Source organism: Colius striatus, chromosome 1 (genome assembly GCF_028858725.1).
Source record: "Colius striatus isolate bColStr4 chromosome 1, bColStr4.1.hap1, whole genome shotgun sequence".
Classification (NCBI taxonomy): domain Eukaryota; kingdom Metazoa; phylum Chordata; class Aves; order Coliiformes; family Coliidae; genus Colius; species Colius striatus.
Window position 1 is genome coordinate 190,418,890 of NC_084759.1, and position 17,834 is coordinate 190,436,723.

At 38.0% G+C, this 17,834-nt stretch overlaps 1 protein-coding gene across 2 annotated transcripts in view; it reads right to left on the reverse strand.

The window, feature by feature from the left end:
• TBC1D22A (TBC1 domain family member 22A) overlaps positions 1–17,834 on the reverse strand; it is a 175,131-nt gene that overhangs the window by 67,449 nt on the left and 89,848 nt on the right. For both annotated transcript variants that reach the window (XM_062018451.1, XM_062018444.1), the window contains exon 11: positions 12,383–12,510. In XM_062018451.1, the coding sequence (XP_061874435.1) occupies positions 12,383–12,510 (128 nt within the window). The remainder of the gene's footprint in view (positions 1–12,382; positions 12,511–17,834) is intronic.

Consider the following 17,834-nt stretch of genomic DNA (forward strand, 5'->3'; position numbering starts at 1 on the left):
AGCCTAAAGAGTTTTGCTCACATCTCCATAGGTAGAGAAGGAGGGACAAACAGCAGAAGCTATTGGGAGCAGACTGACTGAGACCTCCACTGCCTGCCCCCCCGAACCGTTCGGGGGGGGCAAGGTAAAAACCCTGGGATCAGGGCTCTGAGCCCGGGAAGAGGGGAGGGGTGGCAAGAAGGTGTTCTTAAAAAGGCTGGTTGGACTCTTCATTGATGTATTACTCTGTGTTGTTTCATTTTGGTTATGTTTTGGGTTTTTTGGGGGTATGTTTTAGTTGATGTTGCGTTAAATTATTTTCTGTTTTCTTCCCCAAACCGAGTGGCCTGGTCTGTTTTTGTCCTGAACCTTAAGCGGCAATTAAGCCCTCCCTGCCCTTGAGCAATCCTCGAGGCTAATCGTGGCCTTTGTTCCCTGATGGGCCTAAACCATGACACATGTACTTAACATGATTTCATTCATGACAACCTAAAGAGTTATGTAGTCATGTAAGGAATCAGATCATTAGACTTATCTAGGTGAAAATTTACCCAACTGAGAGAAGTTATAGCATCTCAAAGCAATAGTGAAATCACAGTGAAGATGGACTGTTTCTTGTGCCAGGAAGCCTCTCACAGCTTGCTCACCAGAAGGACATTTGCCTTCGCCATTACAGATGATTGATCTCATGGTGGGGCAGGAAAATATGAGATCAGTGTAAAGAAAGTTGTACAAATGGATAACAGTGTACAGGGAAGCAAAGGCAGAAATATGTGTTAATGTTTGCTTTATTTAGATGTCTCAAGCAGAAAATGTGGACACTTACCATTCATCCTTTGCAAGAAAATTCACATTTGGAAAAGCATTTGATAAATTCTCAGTTCCTACTATCCAATTTGCATAGGCAAAACAGATATGAAGCATGTGAACCAGTTACTCTTTTAAATCCTAATTTGAATTATATCTAATATAAACCACAGAACTAAGTTGGAAAGGATGTCTTGAGATCATCTAAGATCATCCAGTCTAATCTCTCTGCTAAAGCACGATCACCTAGACCAGGTTGCCTAGAACCACGTCCAGTTGGCTTCAGAATATGATCAAGGATGGAAACTCTATAAATTAGGCAACATACACCAGTCTCTCATTATCTTCACAGGTAAAAAGTGTTTTCTTGTGTTCAGACAGAATTGTATGTGTTTCAAGTTTGTGCCCATTACTTCTTGTCCTCTCACTGTGCACTGCTGAGGAATTTTATGAATATACATGTAATTCAGAGACTAAGGGAACACATGGGAACTAGAGATACTAATTTTTAAACTACCTTTGAAATTACAGAAAAATGTTATGAAAGTCTGATGTGTATAGAATCTAAAAGATGCATAAAATTAAAGAGCGTATGGATACAAGAGAGGAAATTTTCCTTTCTCTTCTTGCATAGCAACATGATTCTCTTTCAGACTTCGGTCCTTAAGAACAATATTAATTTTAATAAAGTCGCCTTCTAGAAGCACTGACTACTTCAAAAGCAGCTAAAGCAAAACAAAATATTTTCTAGACAGTATCTAATATTCTGGTATCATTCTATAGAGTCATGCATCAAGATCCTGATCAATAAAGCCCTTTAAAGTACATGCTTAATTAACTAAATTCACGAGTTCTTCTATTTAAATCAATGAGATTACTCACATTCTTTAAGCATAAGAAAAAGTACTTTATCCCACTCTCTCTGCATTCATAATTAACTTCCATTTAGCCACAGAAAAATTACCATCTATTTCAATAGTACTGGAAGCTGTCTTAAGAACCTGGATCTAGTAAAACCTACAGGCTTCCTTATGCATATCACTGAGTTTTGATTTTGCACGTTTTTTGCATGCCTAAATACCTTCCTCATAAAATCGCATGGCAACACATCTTTTTCCTTCTTTTATTTTCCACAGTGAATCCTCCCTCATGCCAATGGAAGCTACCAAAGATAAATGGACAAAAACCATCAACACACTTGCAATCCACTTAACTTAAAAACAGTTGACCTAGTGGCCCAGAATTTCACATGATAAAGAAGTCCTTTTGAATATTATGAAAGGAAATTTAACTCACTTTTCGTAGAAACTTGGAGAACTTCAGTTTAGAAATCAATCTCTAAATGTAAATGTCAACGAGCATGCTGTGTATTTAAGATACACCGGTAAAGATGATGTAGTCAATATGTTCAATGGAGTCTAAAAAGGGATTCAGCTGATCCGTCACTCTAAGCCATAACTAATCTCTCTCTAGGATCCTCTGAGTATATTTACTAGGTCTCCATCAGCTATCATGGAAGCTTAGATACCTGACACAGTAATACACAAACACACAAACTTACAGTAAGACACCTATATTTTTGTGTTTATATCTCAAACTGAACACCACTTCCACTGTTCAGTCAGCTCACATATAGGAAGGCCAAAGACTTGGCCCCTCAGAGCTTCAGATCCATCAGATCTCTAAATCTAGGAATTCCTATGTACATTCAAATGCATTCATTTGTGATAGATGATAACTTCGACTTTTATGGGGAGTTATATTTAAGCATCCCATACAGATAGGTACTGTCAGTTTTATAATCATTAATGTAACTGAATAGATCGTGGAGTTCAGATAAACACTCTCAAGACGCAACCTAATGTGATAGATTTGTATGGAGCCATTTTTGCTTGGTAACAGGAGGAAGGGACAACAGTGCCAATAAATAGCTCCTGAAACTTCCTCCAGATCTGAGTCAGACCCACTTCCAGCCTTGCCAGGCCAATCTGGCACCTGTGCCACCACCATTTAAGAACAGAAATTTGTAGTGTGTAGGAGGAGGTGGAAGGCTGGCACAAGATGGAGGCGATCACATGGACACAGCAGTCAGCAAGGGAGGAGGAGTGCAGAGCCAGAGACCCCCTTGCAGTCCATGGCAACAGAGCAAGATGTCCCGCTGCAACCCACGGAAAGCAATGGTGGGACTGGTAGTCATCCCCAGCTCTGAGAAGACCTCGTGCCAGAGCAGGTCATTGTTGCAAATCTTGTGCCAGAGGCAGCAGAGTGGAGCTGCAACCCTCGAGATGAATGCACACTGCAGTGGCCTGTGCAGGGCTGCCTAGAGTGTGAGGGACCCCATGGTGGAGCAGGAGGGACTGGTGAGGAGTCCATCTGCCTTGAAGCAAGACAAGCAGCAGGAGCCATTGGAGTAGGACTGACTGAAAGTTCCATTCCCTTCCTCCTTGCACCATTCATAGGGGAGGAGATAAACATATCAGGATCAGGTACATGAGCCCAGGAAGAGGAGAGGGGTGGGGGGAAAGGGATTTTAAAGGGCTGGTCATATCCCTCATCATCACTCTACATTGGTTTTGGTTGAGTATTTCTGTTGGTTTTGGTTGGTGGTGGATGAAGTTTTGTTTTCTACCCAAGTCAAGTAATCTCATCTCTTTTGCCCCTTTGAGTGAGCCCTCTCTGTCCTTAGTGATTTCCAAAAGTCTTTGGTACTTCCCACTTGGAAGGGGAAGGGTGAGAGTGGCTGATCGAGGTTCTTTGTTCCTGGCTGGGCCTAAATCATGACACTTGATATCTGCCATGGTCCTCAATCTGCTCTGTTGTACCACAGAATTAAGTGGAGATACAGAAAGTGCCAAAAGTGATTCTTTCTGCAAGGTCAAGACAATGTGAAAAAAGGAAGGGCTAAGCAGATGAGATTTATTAAGTGATATGGCTAACATACCAATTAAGAGAGGTAACGGGCTGGCACAGCTATAAAGCTGATTTTATTTGATGGAGTAAGCAACTGTTTAAAAAAATAATTGTTAAGGTAAAACACACATGACAGGGTGGAGGAAGGTGAAGATACATAACTGCAGATCCCAGTTTGGGATATGAATGTGCATCCTGCCCTCTGAAAGGCAGTGGTCCAGCTCAAAATAAGGACCTAATTAGTCTGCTTTCACTGGGCATTTGGGAACTCTGTCTCTCAATAAGAAATTGCAAAGTAAATAGGGAAAACTGACAAACTAGATCTGGAATATCAACAAGAGAGTACCAATTGTATATACACATCATTATAATTCTACAAATAGCATTTGCTTTTCCTCCTTTCTAGGAGAAAACCTGAGACCTTATATAAATGTGAATGTGTGTATTTTAAGGTCACATTGAAAAGCTGAATTCTTTCTCAATAACCAATTTTTCAAATTGTTTTTCTCTACTGTGCACATAGTTCTCATGTACATTAAAGATTGTACATAAAGTTCAAGACAAAGCAGCCTGATTCTTTTTTTGGCTAACATTCTTACCTTCTTTTCTTTGAGTTTTATGTTACTTCAGATTGCGGTTAGCACAAGATAAACAGTAAGAGGTCACTGACTTTAGTGCTATGTCACCAAAATATAATTGCCTGCCACAATAAAGTCCTAATGAGCACAAACAATGGGAGGTTGCCTTGGCAACAAAGTTAATCCAGAAGATAACTATCCATGTGGTAGAAGGTGATGACGGTTGCCTGACTAAGGTTCAAGCAGTATAAAAACTTTTCAGTTGCTTAAGCTGAAGGGAAGTTTTATGTAACTGGAGCCTATTGACATAAGTGAGAACACTGACTTGCTGAACACAAAAGGATCAAACTTCCAAATAAATGTACAGTTAGAATAAGGATGTTTTGTTTAATCAGGAACATGTTTAGATTGCATAATCTTACAAGTAAAAGTACTTTTCTCACATGTTCGTATCTTCCTACGATGTTCAAGAACTAAAGTCCATTTAAATCATACTCTTAGATTTACTTTTAAAGAAAACAATGTGAACAGGTTTTAGTGAATTATAGTGAAAGTGGGTGAGATGAAGGCTGGGATAATTAATTCCAGCTCTTAGGTAGGAAGCCAAGTAAAAAACTGCCCAAGAGAAAACAAGAGGTGAGAGAATCAAATGGAGAGGTAAGACCCAAGTACTGGCTCCAGAGGCCACAGGTACTTTTTAATCCAAGAGTTGGTTCCTCCGATGGTATATGGCAAGGGGACAAGAAGAGCCACTACAAGTCACAGAGTATTTTCACCTTTATTTCCTATGGAAATTAAACTTTCATATTCACATTTTACGTCTGGGCAGGAAAGGTTATCTCTCACTACGCCTGTCACCCCTGCTCCAGAAACATTTAACCCACTGGCCAGTTTCAATCAAATTGACAAATGCCTAGAAATTGTAAAAATGTGATCCTAACCATGTGTTAGTAATTGGATATTAAATATTCAGAGGTCCAGACACTTTTAACAAGGTCACTAAGCAATACTCTAAAATTAAGTTGTGGAACAAGAAAGTGTTCATGAATTCAAAGGACGTAAATAACAGAATAGGATCTGTGTTTCTCACCAAATTACTAAGTGGTCTTGAAAAAGAATAGTTTGGTAGAGATGTAAAATTATTCAAGACAGCTTTTACTGGTTAAAAAAAATATATCTGTCTGCAAAAATTGCAGAAAACTCTCATATCACTGAATAATAAAATAGCAAATGGAATTCAGTCTGGATATTCATATAGAAGGAAAAACATTGCAAAGCATACACACCTGATGTTGTCCTTGACATTAACCACTAAGATAGACAAGCTGGTCTAACTACAGTTACCTGAAAGCACTCATACTGAATAAGAGAAAAGGCATCAGAAATTATAAATACAGAAATAAAGAAATCGAAAGCAATTTCATCTCACTGTATGAATCCATGGTGTGCTCATCTCTTGAAGAAGTTTCCATTTAGCCTATGACAAATAAAATGTATAGTAAAACTATGAAGACTACAGAGAAGAAAGCTAAGCACAAAATATGCATGAAATGGCTTCTGTGAGTACAGATATTTTCAGCTTCTAGTGACTGCATTCAGAGATAGCAGTTTTGAAACAGGTGATGGGAAAAAAAGGGGAAAAGAATCATTTGACAGAATTTATCGTAATCAAAGAAATAGAGAAAGTGAATTAAAATATTATTTTGTTAAATCAAATGAGAATTTCTTTTCACAGTGCATAAAGAAACTAAAAAAAAATTACTGCCACTGATACTTTAAATAGTGTATTTTAAAACAGTTCTATACATATTTTAAAGCATCCAACAGGCTTTTAAAAAAATGCCTAACAGAGACATAATAAAGATTGAAATTTGCTTTCTGTAGATGTATTTTGAGTCTCTCGTCTCAGATGGATTAAGGTTCTGATTGAGACCAGAGTAGTAATAATATCTCTCCTGTATAGCTGTTCCAGTGTCTGTTGAGAAATGCACTCCCATTTCATCTTTAATTGATTTTTTAAAAATAAATAAATAGTAATCACAAGACAACTCTACTGAAAACCAGACAAGTCATTCTCATGTTCAGAGAATCAAAATCTGATTGTGCCTATGAAAAAAATGGAAACATAAAACAACTCAAACTGCATTTGCAAACATTTCTTGACAGCCAGACAAATAACATTATTGCATGCAAACTTTCTCTCTCACCTCCCATTTTCTCTCTTTCTTTTTTGTTTTTTGGTTTTTTTTTTTTTTTTTGGCAGGAGATAGTGTTGGTAAAATTTCTGTAACCAAATTTTTATTTTAATATGTCTCTAGAGTTAGACCTCTGCTTTTCCATTTAAACAGTAAATCTACACTTCTGTAGTTTTTTATGAGCTTCAATAAGATTTTTGGGTCCTCAGCATTTCTGGAAAATCATACCAATGTTGTTTATTAAAACACAACATTGGATATCTACTTTTAAATAAAACCCTCTTTATCAAAAGCTAGTAATGAGCTACATAAATTCAACAAACAAACAAATCAATGGCAAACAAAGATGTCTGGTACCATATTGGTCAATACAGTATATGAAGTCCAGCATGAGTTACATGATGATAAAAATGAACATTGTCAGAGAGGGAAAATAAACTTCAACCCTCCTTGAGGAAGGAAGGGATATAAATGGCTGGTCAGAATCTCAAGGGTTGGAAGGGACCTTGAAAGATCATCTAGTCCAAGACCCCTGCCAGAGCAGGACCACCTAGAGTAGGTCACACAAGAATTCATCCAGATGGGTTTTGAATGTCTCCAGAGAAGGAGACACCACAATCCATCTGGGCAGCCTGTTCCAATTCTCCCTCATCCTCACAATGAAGAAGTTTTTCCTTATATTTCTTTAGAACTTCTTATGTTCCAGCTTGTACCCGTTGCCCCTTGTCCTATCATTGGCCATCACTGAGAACAGTCTGGAAAGTACGTGTGATAATAGTTGGTCTAATGAAGACACACACTTTCAAGAAAAAGTGAATTGATATTTATTTTGAGCATGTAATTTGTCTACTGTAGCTTGTCTAAGGCATGCAACCTGACAAATGTACTATATAATAGGAAAGAAAATCTTCTTAGCAAAAAACAGCAAATAAGCTGGAAAAGAACAAGCAATTATACTGATTTAAACACTAGGGTTCAATTCACAGTTCTGCTCCCTCGTCCTCTCTCCCTCACACTGCCTATGGTACTCATCAGCCCCTTCAGTGGCCTAATCTGAAGAAAACTAACAGATACTGCCAAGGAGCAGTGAGGTTAACAGGAACTAGAAGAAAAAAATATTTCAGCAGTGAGACAGTAAATCAACTCATCAGTATTGTAAAATTTTATCTCTGTAATTATTTGCTTTTTCTTATACCCTTTTTGTAAGCCTTAACATATCTCAGTAATACTCCTCGCACAAGAATAAAGCTGTAGAGGTGGACACCAGAGCATTGTAAACAGTACCTATCTCATCCACTTGTCTTGTGGTGTATCCAATGAGTCTGAGTATGTAACTCATTGCAACAACAACTGCCTGTTGGCGAGCTGGCAATACAGACATCAGCTGTGTGATACTGAACAAACAGGCTTCCTGGAAAGAGAAAATATTAAGACCGTACAATTGAACCCTAAGCTTTCACATAATATTTGGCACCAAGCAGTCAAAATTGAAACTAATATACTTAGTTGCTACATTCTTTTTCTTTTTTGTTTTTCTTTTTTCTGAGCAAGTTTTTAGCTATGGAAGTTGTGTCGGTGTCGCTGCAAATTATGTACTACTACAGAGTTACTTACACAGAGAAATTGCTGCATAAAAGAGAACAAAAAAGGTAATATGCGCAAGAGTATCAGATCAGAAGGAAAACACTGTAATGAAAAGTACATGCATTCCATTCTACATGAAAAGCAAATAAAATCAAGTACTTATATGACAATGAAAATTCTCATCCTATTTCAAACTGCAATAAAACACCACGTCATTTTGTTCCAGGATAATGTGATAGCATTGTTAAAGGCTTCCTTCCAGCTCCAAACTGCCCAGAAATTGAATGTACTTTTGCACTCAATATTTAAGCAGTTTAGAAATACTGAAAGTTAAAACTAAACTAAGTATAAGTTACTATACTCTAAGTTAGTATACTCTAAGTATAACCACTGACATTCAAGACCTGTATTACCATTTCTAGTCAATGGTGAAGAGTTTAGAGCAGATGCCATCACACTAATGGCATTGCTTCCTCCTCCCCAACAGAGAATTATGCAGTTACATAAACACAGTGGATCTTAAAAGTGCTTCAAGGACAACCCACACTTTAAGAAATAAGATAAATAAAAACTTGATATAAACTTCATTTAAATGTTTTAAAATGAAGGAAGCATATTTTCTGAGGTTTTTATGATAAACATTTAAAATATTTACCTAGAGTAGGACAGCACAGAGGCTGAGCATGGAAACATCCTCACCATTTCTAATACAATATGATGAATCTTTTAAGCTGGAGTTAGAAGTCAGCTTCAAATACACAAAGCAATCTTTAGTATCAAAATGCCCCTGTAGTAAGGAACAAATATAAAACTAACTTGCATTTCATAAGTTCATAGAAATATGTTAAACACTAACATATCCTGAATAAGTCAGTCAACACGCTATCTCATTTTACCAATCCTTTATGCCAAAAAAGGACAAAAGATAAGATTAAAAGGCGAGAGATAATAAAAAGACAAAATTGAGGTCTTATGTCACGTTATTTTGGTTTGTAGAATCTCTCATATTTGACAAAGTCTATGAACATTCATATTAATCAGTTCTACAGATTTCAAATTCAAATATCTTACACACCACATAACAAGCTTTTTTTTTTTTTTCTCCACAGAGTATTTACAGCATGAATATTTAAGGAAAAAAAACACACAAAGAGAAAAAAAAAATCAACCAAACAAATCCACAATAGCAAACCCCACATCTAGTGAAAAAGTAGGATCATTCACTTTCATTAAAATGTATTTTGAATCGTTAAAATGCAGGTTAAAGAATAAACAAACCCAAATATTTATAGCTAAGAAGGTCTCACAACATATCCTTTGAAAGAAAGATGCATAATGTCTTCAGTGTTTCTAGCAAAGCTCTGCTACAGAAGTCAGTAGTATATTTTAGTGGGTTTCGTAGATACAGTTACAGAATACCAGAGTATTTACTGCAATGAGAATTTGTGAACCTTTCGAAATTTCTCTCCTCAACTCTAGCTAGCTCCAGTACAGGTATTTTGGATTATATGTTCAACAATTTACTTCACAGAGCCTAAATTATACTACATGGAAAACATGACACCAGCTAGAATACCTTTGGTACTGTATGCATCAAGACAGAGGTGGACATCATTCAAGTTTCTAATGCTACTCTCACCAAAGTCAATGGAACAACTGCAACAAATTTTGACAGATAGGATACTCTTCTGACAACTCCAGACAACAACAGTTATCTATCAAACTAAGAAATATATAATACCAGACTATTTAAGTCTGTCATGCCCCTGAAAACCATTTGTTGCACGTCATGAGAAAATGGGGTCTGCTCTGAAAATGACCAAACTGGAATTTAACCTGGAGGCAGTACAATATTTCTCTTTCCACTTTAAACAGAGAAAAACAGGAAACTCAGCAAGACAAGACAGATGGGGACAGATGAAGACACGACAAAACACTTTTTCCTGTGAAAACATCAGCAGTGGGATCCTCTCTTTCAGGAGACCACTTTAACCCTTGGGAGGAGAGGGAAGCCATCCACCATCACCCCTAGACTTCTGCACTGGGTGATGCATTCTGGCTTCCTCATTTCCTGCAGATATGAAGGAATCCAACAGTCCATTCCTTGCACATGAAGAAATCTGACTGTCTCACCTACCCTGATTCTCCTCTGTCATCACTGCTATGCCATTCCCAAATCATGCCACGCACTGGGACTAGAGCTGCCTGTAAACAGTGCCTTATAAATATTAGGAGGATAGATCCACCTGTATCTGGAAAGTCAAATTTATTTCCAAAACAAGATCTCCTATTATATTTCTGCCTTTATTAATCTTATATCTTTCTTTCAAATCCAACACCACAGGTTCATCCACAGCTAGACCTTCTGAATTCATCAATGTCTGTCTAAATGACATTTTGGCCAATGCAGGCTTTACAAGGAAAAACATCAATCAGAAGATAAAACTAACGGAACAAATTCCATCTCTAAAGTGTTTTCCATTTGGAAAGCAGCACCACTGAAATAACAGTTACTGAAAACTTAGAAATCATATGCAATGGATTTACTTGGTGACAAGTTATTTGTGTAAAAATCTAGAATTTGATTGCTTAATACACTAGCAGAAACTCTGCAGAAACTTTACCAGTTCTTGTACGTTTGATGCACTCAGCCATATTATCAGCTCGATAAGGTTCATAATACAAGGTGATAATAAGTTTTGTAGAAGCACAACTGAAATCTAACAAGCAACTCATGGGAATTGCTCAAGGTTGTTTCAGAAAAAGAGTTGGTAACATAGCTGACTGTCTATATTAAGATATTTTTAATGAGTTTTAAATACACTATTCACCAAGAAATGCATACAGAACAGTCTACTAAATAATAAAAGCTAGAAAACAACATAGATCTGCTGCATCTGCTGAGACAAAACACAGAATTACCCCTTAAATGTGTTTAATACACAAAAATACTACTCTAGGAATAAGGTATTTAGGTATTCGAGAATAAGAAACTTTTAAATGAAAGATACACTTGGAAGTCTCATATAAATACATAAGTATTAAGCTTTTAAATATCCTAGGGAACTAGATCAGAATCAGAGTTTAAAAAAATCAGAACCACAGATTATAGATGAAGATCCCACTGAAGTGTAACTTGAGAGCTGTCTATTGGCGAGCAGTCAGAAAAGGTTCCTTTCTGCATGGCAACACTTAGTTTGAGAGACTAACCACATTGCTTGGTCTACAGAAGAAATTTCTCAACCTTATCGAAGAGTCAAAGCTCACAAATGATCTTAAAGTGAAGTTTTAGCAAAACCAGCTATTTCTTGGGCATATATAGGTGGTTAGCTGAAACAATGAAGATATTTACATGATTTTAGCACATTGATAGGACTAATAACCAAGTACCAAATGCAGTGCTAGAGTTAGCACAGTAAAAAAATCTTCATGAGTTAGAAATGTTGCAGTAATAGCATTAAAAGTTATTAAAAATGATAGAAACTAGCTACAATGAAACATTTAAATAGTTTACTCATTCAGTTTATCAAAAAGACCTTATAAAGAACAAATAACTTCCACTTGAAGAATTTGCCAGGTAACAATAGATATTAAAATGAATAATAGATGTTATAATGAGATGAGGAGTTAAAAGGACTCCAGATGGAAAGAAGAGAAATTCAATTCAGAAATTTACTGAAGATGAACAACCAAAAAAATCTTGCAGTATATCACATCTTTTTTGGTCACATCTTTTTAGGAGATAAATTATGAGTTGTTTTCATATTTACTGAACAAATTCAATTGAAAATCATCATGGAATTTAAAATATTTTAACTTTTTTCCTGTTTTTTCCTAACAACAGATAGACAAGGATACATTGTTTAAACATATAGGAAAAATTTGATCCAGAAACTACAGGAATATCAAGTAAGGCAACTAAGAACAGATAAAGTTTTTCTCTGATATTAATTCCTTCTCTCGACAGTAAAGCAAGTAACTAAGGAAAATAATTATCTCAACTAGAGGTCATGAGTAACATAAGTTTTGATTAAGCACAATGCAATGTTTTGCTTCTCTGAAGATACAAAAGGGAGTATTAACATTAACCCATGCTCTGAGTGAGTGTTCGCTTTAGAGCTATAAACTATCATTACATCAAGTGCTGGGTTTTGAAGGGCAAGAAGGCTTAAGACATTCTGTTTTTCTAAGTAGTAATACCCACTGAAGGCTTTTTCTCTTACTATGCTCATTCTCTAAAACAAAAAGTTCAAGAAAAAAACATACACTAACATACTCGAATGTCCAAAACACATTTTCAGACTTACAGAGATTTTAAAAAGTACTTACTTGGTATGTGTCCCATAACCTGATGGTACACCGTAAAGGGACTTCTCTCATCAGCAAGTTATTCATCCAACGGAAAGCAAACTGCAAGTATTTCACCTCATGCTGATCCAAGTGCCTATGAACTTGCTCTGAAGACAGAATAAACAGATATTTTACTGCAACTTTTCTGAAGCAAAAAATGCAGGAAGTATTAAACACACTGTCTAAAAAATACAACACTACTCCAGTCTTGTGCAAATAAAATGTGGTGGTGCACATAAATTTTTACAACTGGATGAAAATCTAAAAAAAATCAAAATAACTAGAATTCTTGTCCAGTAAACAACAACTTTACAATCCACAAAAACCCACGTCTGTAAACCCTTTGGGGTTTATGACTAAAAGAATGTTAATAACCCAGAAATATTTTGGTTATTGCTGAGCAGTGCTTGTACTTTTCTGTTTCTCACCCTTCCCTGCCAGCAAGGGGGTGAGCAATTGCACTGGGCAGTACTTGTGTTTGCATGGGGTTTGTTTCTCTCTTTTTGTTATATTCCTAATTATTATTACTATTAGTAATAGAGGCAAAGAGGAACCTCATGAGGTTCAACAAAAGACAAGTGCAGAGTCCTGCATCTGGGAATGAACAATCCCACGCACCAGTGAGCAGCTCTGCAGAGAGAGACCTGGGAGTCCTGATTGATAATAAGCTAAATATGAGCCAGCAATGTGCCCTCGTGGCCAAGAAGGCAAATGGCATCCTGGGATGCATCAAGAAGAGTGTGGCCAGCAGGTCAAGGGAGGTTCTTCTCCCTCTCTACTCTGCCCTGGTGAGGCCTCATCTGGAGTCCTGTGCCCAGTTCTGGGCTCCTCAGCTCAAGAGGGACAGGGAAGTGCTGGAGAGAGTCCAGCGCAGGGCCACCAAGATGATCAGGGGACTGGAACATCTTTCATATGAGGAAAGGCTGCGGGAACTGGGGCTGTTTAGTCTGGAGAAGAGGAGATTGAGGGGAGATCTTATTAACATTTATAAATATCTAAAGGGTGGGTGTCAGGAGGTTGGAACATCCATTTTTTCTATAGTAGATAGTAACAGGGAAAGGGGTAATGGGATGAAGCTGGAACACAAAAAGTTTCACTTAAACATAAGAAAAAAGTTTCACTGTGAGGGTGAAGGAGCAGTGGCACAGGCTGCCCAGAGGGGTTGTGGAGTCTCCTTCCTTAGAGGTCTTCAAGACCCGCTTGGACACGTTCCTATGCGACCTGATCTAGGTGAACTTGCTTCTGCAGGTAGGTTGGACTAGGTGATCTCTAAAGGTCCCTTCCAACCCGTACAATTCTATGATTCTATGATTCTATTTTATTTTGGTTTAGTTATCACATTGTTCCTATCTCAATCTATGAGTTTTGTTCTGTTTTTGGACTCTCCTCTACATTTGTGGGGGACACTGGGGGAGTGAGCTGCTGCATGGCACTTATTTGCTGGATGAGGTTAAACCATGACACACAAAAAAATATACAAAGTTATAAAATTAAATTATTAAGTACATACAACCTCACTAATTTCTTAGGCTACAAATTATTTGGGGCAAGACTATGAGAAACGAGGTTTGCAAATAACATAATGGCTTCAAAAATTAGTATTGGTAATAAAAAGAACACAATACTAAATTAACAAGGCACAGAAATACAAGGAAAGTACATGTAAACACTGCATTCACTTCAGATAAAAAAAAGTGAGACTAATGTGTAGAAAATACAGTGAGCAAAGTTAACTTGCAGCTTAAATAATTTTAGTGTAACAAATAAAAACCACTACAAATCAATGGTTTCTAAAGCAGTACTGATACATTGTGTTTACTGTAGTATGTTTACTACTTGAAAGCTATGATAATCACTTGCAAGGGTTACTTCTAGAGTAATAGAACTGATCTACTATATGGCTTTTATGCATTTAGAAAAATTACCTCCAAAAAGCATTACAAACATTCTCTTAACGGGTTTTAGCTAACAGGCTCAAGCTTGACATTGGTATGGTGTAAATGACAAATATTGTAGAAATGCTAATATCTTATTTTGTAGAAATTTATGACAAGTCTTTATTAAAGCCTAAATAAGGTATTCTTGCTGTCTACACAAACACATTCGTGGGAGATTTTGCTACCCCGATCATGCTTCCTGCATATTCACAGAGGTGTATTATCAGCTAAAACAATGAGTACATGCTGTTCTTACAAATTTCACATTTCTCTGAGAGAGCTCAAAAGGCACTAAAATAGTACATGAAAACAAACAAAAAAATAATCTGAAGTGTATGTAGCCCTGTTACAGGAAATATTAACTGAAGATTAAGGTAGCAGAAGTAAAATTATGCTAAATTTACAAAGTTGAATGAAGTTATTCCAATTTTTATTTTTCTCAAGATGTATTTTGTGGCTATATTGGAGTTGTTTCAATACAGAAGCAAGAAGCAGAAATAATGTCAATTTTAAAAACAATCAACAGTGAGCTTTTTTAAAATTAAGACCAGTCACAACACATTACACTGAAGGTTCAGCTACCACAACATCCTGTCTTCAATGTCAGCTCAAAACAAATACAGGTGGAAATGTCTAAAGCAAGAGTATGTCTCTACGGCACTTCTCAGCCTCTATCTATCTGTGGCTAAAGCACTCTTCATCAGATCTGGTATCTATGTTCCTAAAGTCATATCCTTCTGCAGTACAAATATAGACAAATATATAAAACTGTATGCACATCTTAAAACTGTTACCTCTCCTGGGAACTTTAATTTAAGGCTATATATATAAAGCTGTGTCAATTGTTAAATGACTCATTTCTACATATAACACGAAACAGCTAACTAGATACTTCTGCTATTCAATAGACTGAATTGCTACTGTGGGATGTGAAAAGGAAGAGAATGAAGGTGAAGAGGTAATGATCTTGTGCTCTTTGAAGTGCTCTCATCAAGTCTTGGATAATCCCTCCTTCTGTGTTGTTGTATGCACATAAAAAGTACTACAGTGTTACCACTGTATATTGTGCCTACATACTGTCAATATTTCTAAAATTACATGACAACTTTGTGATGGATTTTCTACTACTTCTAATAGCTTCAGCCTTCCCAGTCTCGAGACCCTGTGACTAATCTTCCTTCCTCTACAAACCTCACATATCCTCTCATCACCTTCACATCCTTCTTTTCCAGGATTTCTGCAAAACTCATCAGCTGCCCCAGCTGGGAGACATACAGCAGTCGATATCAAAGATCGTTCTGAGCTCTGCATAAAGTGAGCAACCAGTGCAAGTAAAGTAAGTGTCTAGCTGGCACTCTAAACACAATAGGTATCTGTGGGGCTTACTCTGCAGTCCTTCCTCAGCACCATTACTAAACTAGGTCACATTTCTTTTCTTAATAAACAACAAATGAGCTTTAAAAAAGTTGTGAAATTCTGCACAATGGATACTTTTTTCCTTCTGTAAAATGCTGATGAAGCTTGAAAAGTTACTGGAAAGACAAGACAGATACTGTAGCCACATATGTTCTGCAACCTTAGAGAAATAGCCATAAAAATTAAAAAAGGAATTTTATATGTAAAAGTCCACCTTTTGTAGTCAGTATAAGTTTCAGAAGCCTCTGTATTTTCATATTCCACACGGAAGCCTCGCATGTCTCTAACTTCTAAACAGTTAGAATGGAAGAAAATACTTCAGTTAGACGGGACCCACATGATGATCTAGCCCAAATGGCTGACCACCTCAGGGCTGATCAAAAGCTAAAGCACATTGTTAAGGGCACTGTCCAAATGTCTCAAACACTGACAGGCTTGGGGTGCTGGCCGCCTCTCTGGGAAGCCTGTTGCAGTGTTTGACCACTCTTGATAAATGCTTCTTAATTCACATCCTTCTTAAATTGTGGGGCCCAGCACTGAACACAGTACTCAAAATGAGGCTGCTAAATTATATGCAGAATAATCACCTCTTTTGACCAGGTGGTTCTGCTGTTTCACGCACCCCAGGCTGCGGTTTGCTCTCTTGGCTACCAGGGCACTCTACTGACTCAGATGGAGCCTGCTTGTCAATCAGAAACTCCAGATGCCTTTCTACAGGGCTGCTCTACAGTCACTCATCTACAAATCTATACTTGTGCCCAGCAATGCTCTGTCTCTGGTGCAGAATATGAAAATTGTTCCTGTAAAATTTTTTAATGTTAAATCATTTACAATTTCCCAATCCTCCCATATACCTAGACCTCACTGCAAGGCCTCTTTTTCCTCAAGAGAGTTGACAGTACCTCCCAGTTTAGTATCATCACCAAATTGCTACTGGTGTATTCAACTCCTGCATCCAGATCACTGATAAAAATATAGACCAGAAATAGCCCTCAAATTCATAAGAATCATAGAATGGTAGGGGTTGGAAGGGACCTTTAGAGATAGATCATCTAGACCAACACCCCTGCAGAAGCAGGGTCACCTAGATCAGGTCGCATAGGAACATGTCCAGGCGGGTCTTGAAGATGTCCAAGGAAGGAGACTCCACAACCCCTCTGGGCAGCCTGTGCCACTGCTCCTTCACCCTCAAACAGGTTTTTTTTATGTTTAAATGGAACTTTTTGTGTTCCAGCTTCATCCCATTACCCCTTGTCCTGTTGCTAGCTACAATAGAAAAAAGGGATGCCCCAACCCCCTCATACTCATCATTTAGATATTTGTAAATATTAATAAGATCTCCCCTCAATCTCCTCTTCTCCAGACTAAACAGCCCCAGTTCCCGCAGCTTTCCTCATATGAAAGATGTTCCAGTCCCCTGATCATCTTGGTGGCCCTGTGCTGGACTTTCTCCAGAAGTTTTCTGTCCCTCTTGAGCTGAGGAGCCCAGAACTGGACACAGGACTCCAGATAAGGCCTCACCAGGGCAGAGTAGAGGGAGAGAAGAACCTCCCTTGACCTGCTGGCCCCGCTCTTCTTGATGCATCCCAGGCTGCCATTGGCCTTCTTAGCCACGAGGGCACTTTGCTGGCTCATCTTCAGTTTATTATCAACCATGACACCGAGGTTGCTCTCTGCAGAACCGCTCTCGAGCAGGTCAATCCCCAGCCTGTAATGGTACATGTGGTTGTTTGTTCCCAGATGCAGGACTCTGCACTTGTCTTTGTTGAACCTTGTTGTCCGTGCAGCTGACTCAGGCCTGTCCAACTGGCCACCCTCCAGTGATGGAGATAATACCTCTGTGAATAACATATTAGAGAAGAAGTTGTTGCACAGTTGCTAAATTGCAGGAGCAACGCGGAGTGAGACCACCAAGGTCAGTTGAGAATTAGTGAGAGGAGGGTGCTTAGGCCCTGAAAGAAAGACTACTCTGTCCGCTGTGGTGAGGACCATGGTGAGGCAACTGTGCCCCTGCAGCCCATGGAGGCCACCAGGGCGCAGAGACCCACTGACAGCCCATAGAGAACCCCACACCGGAG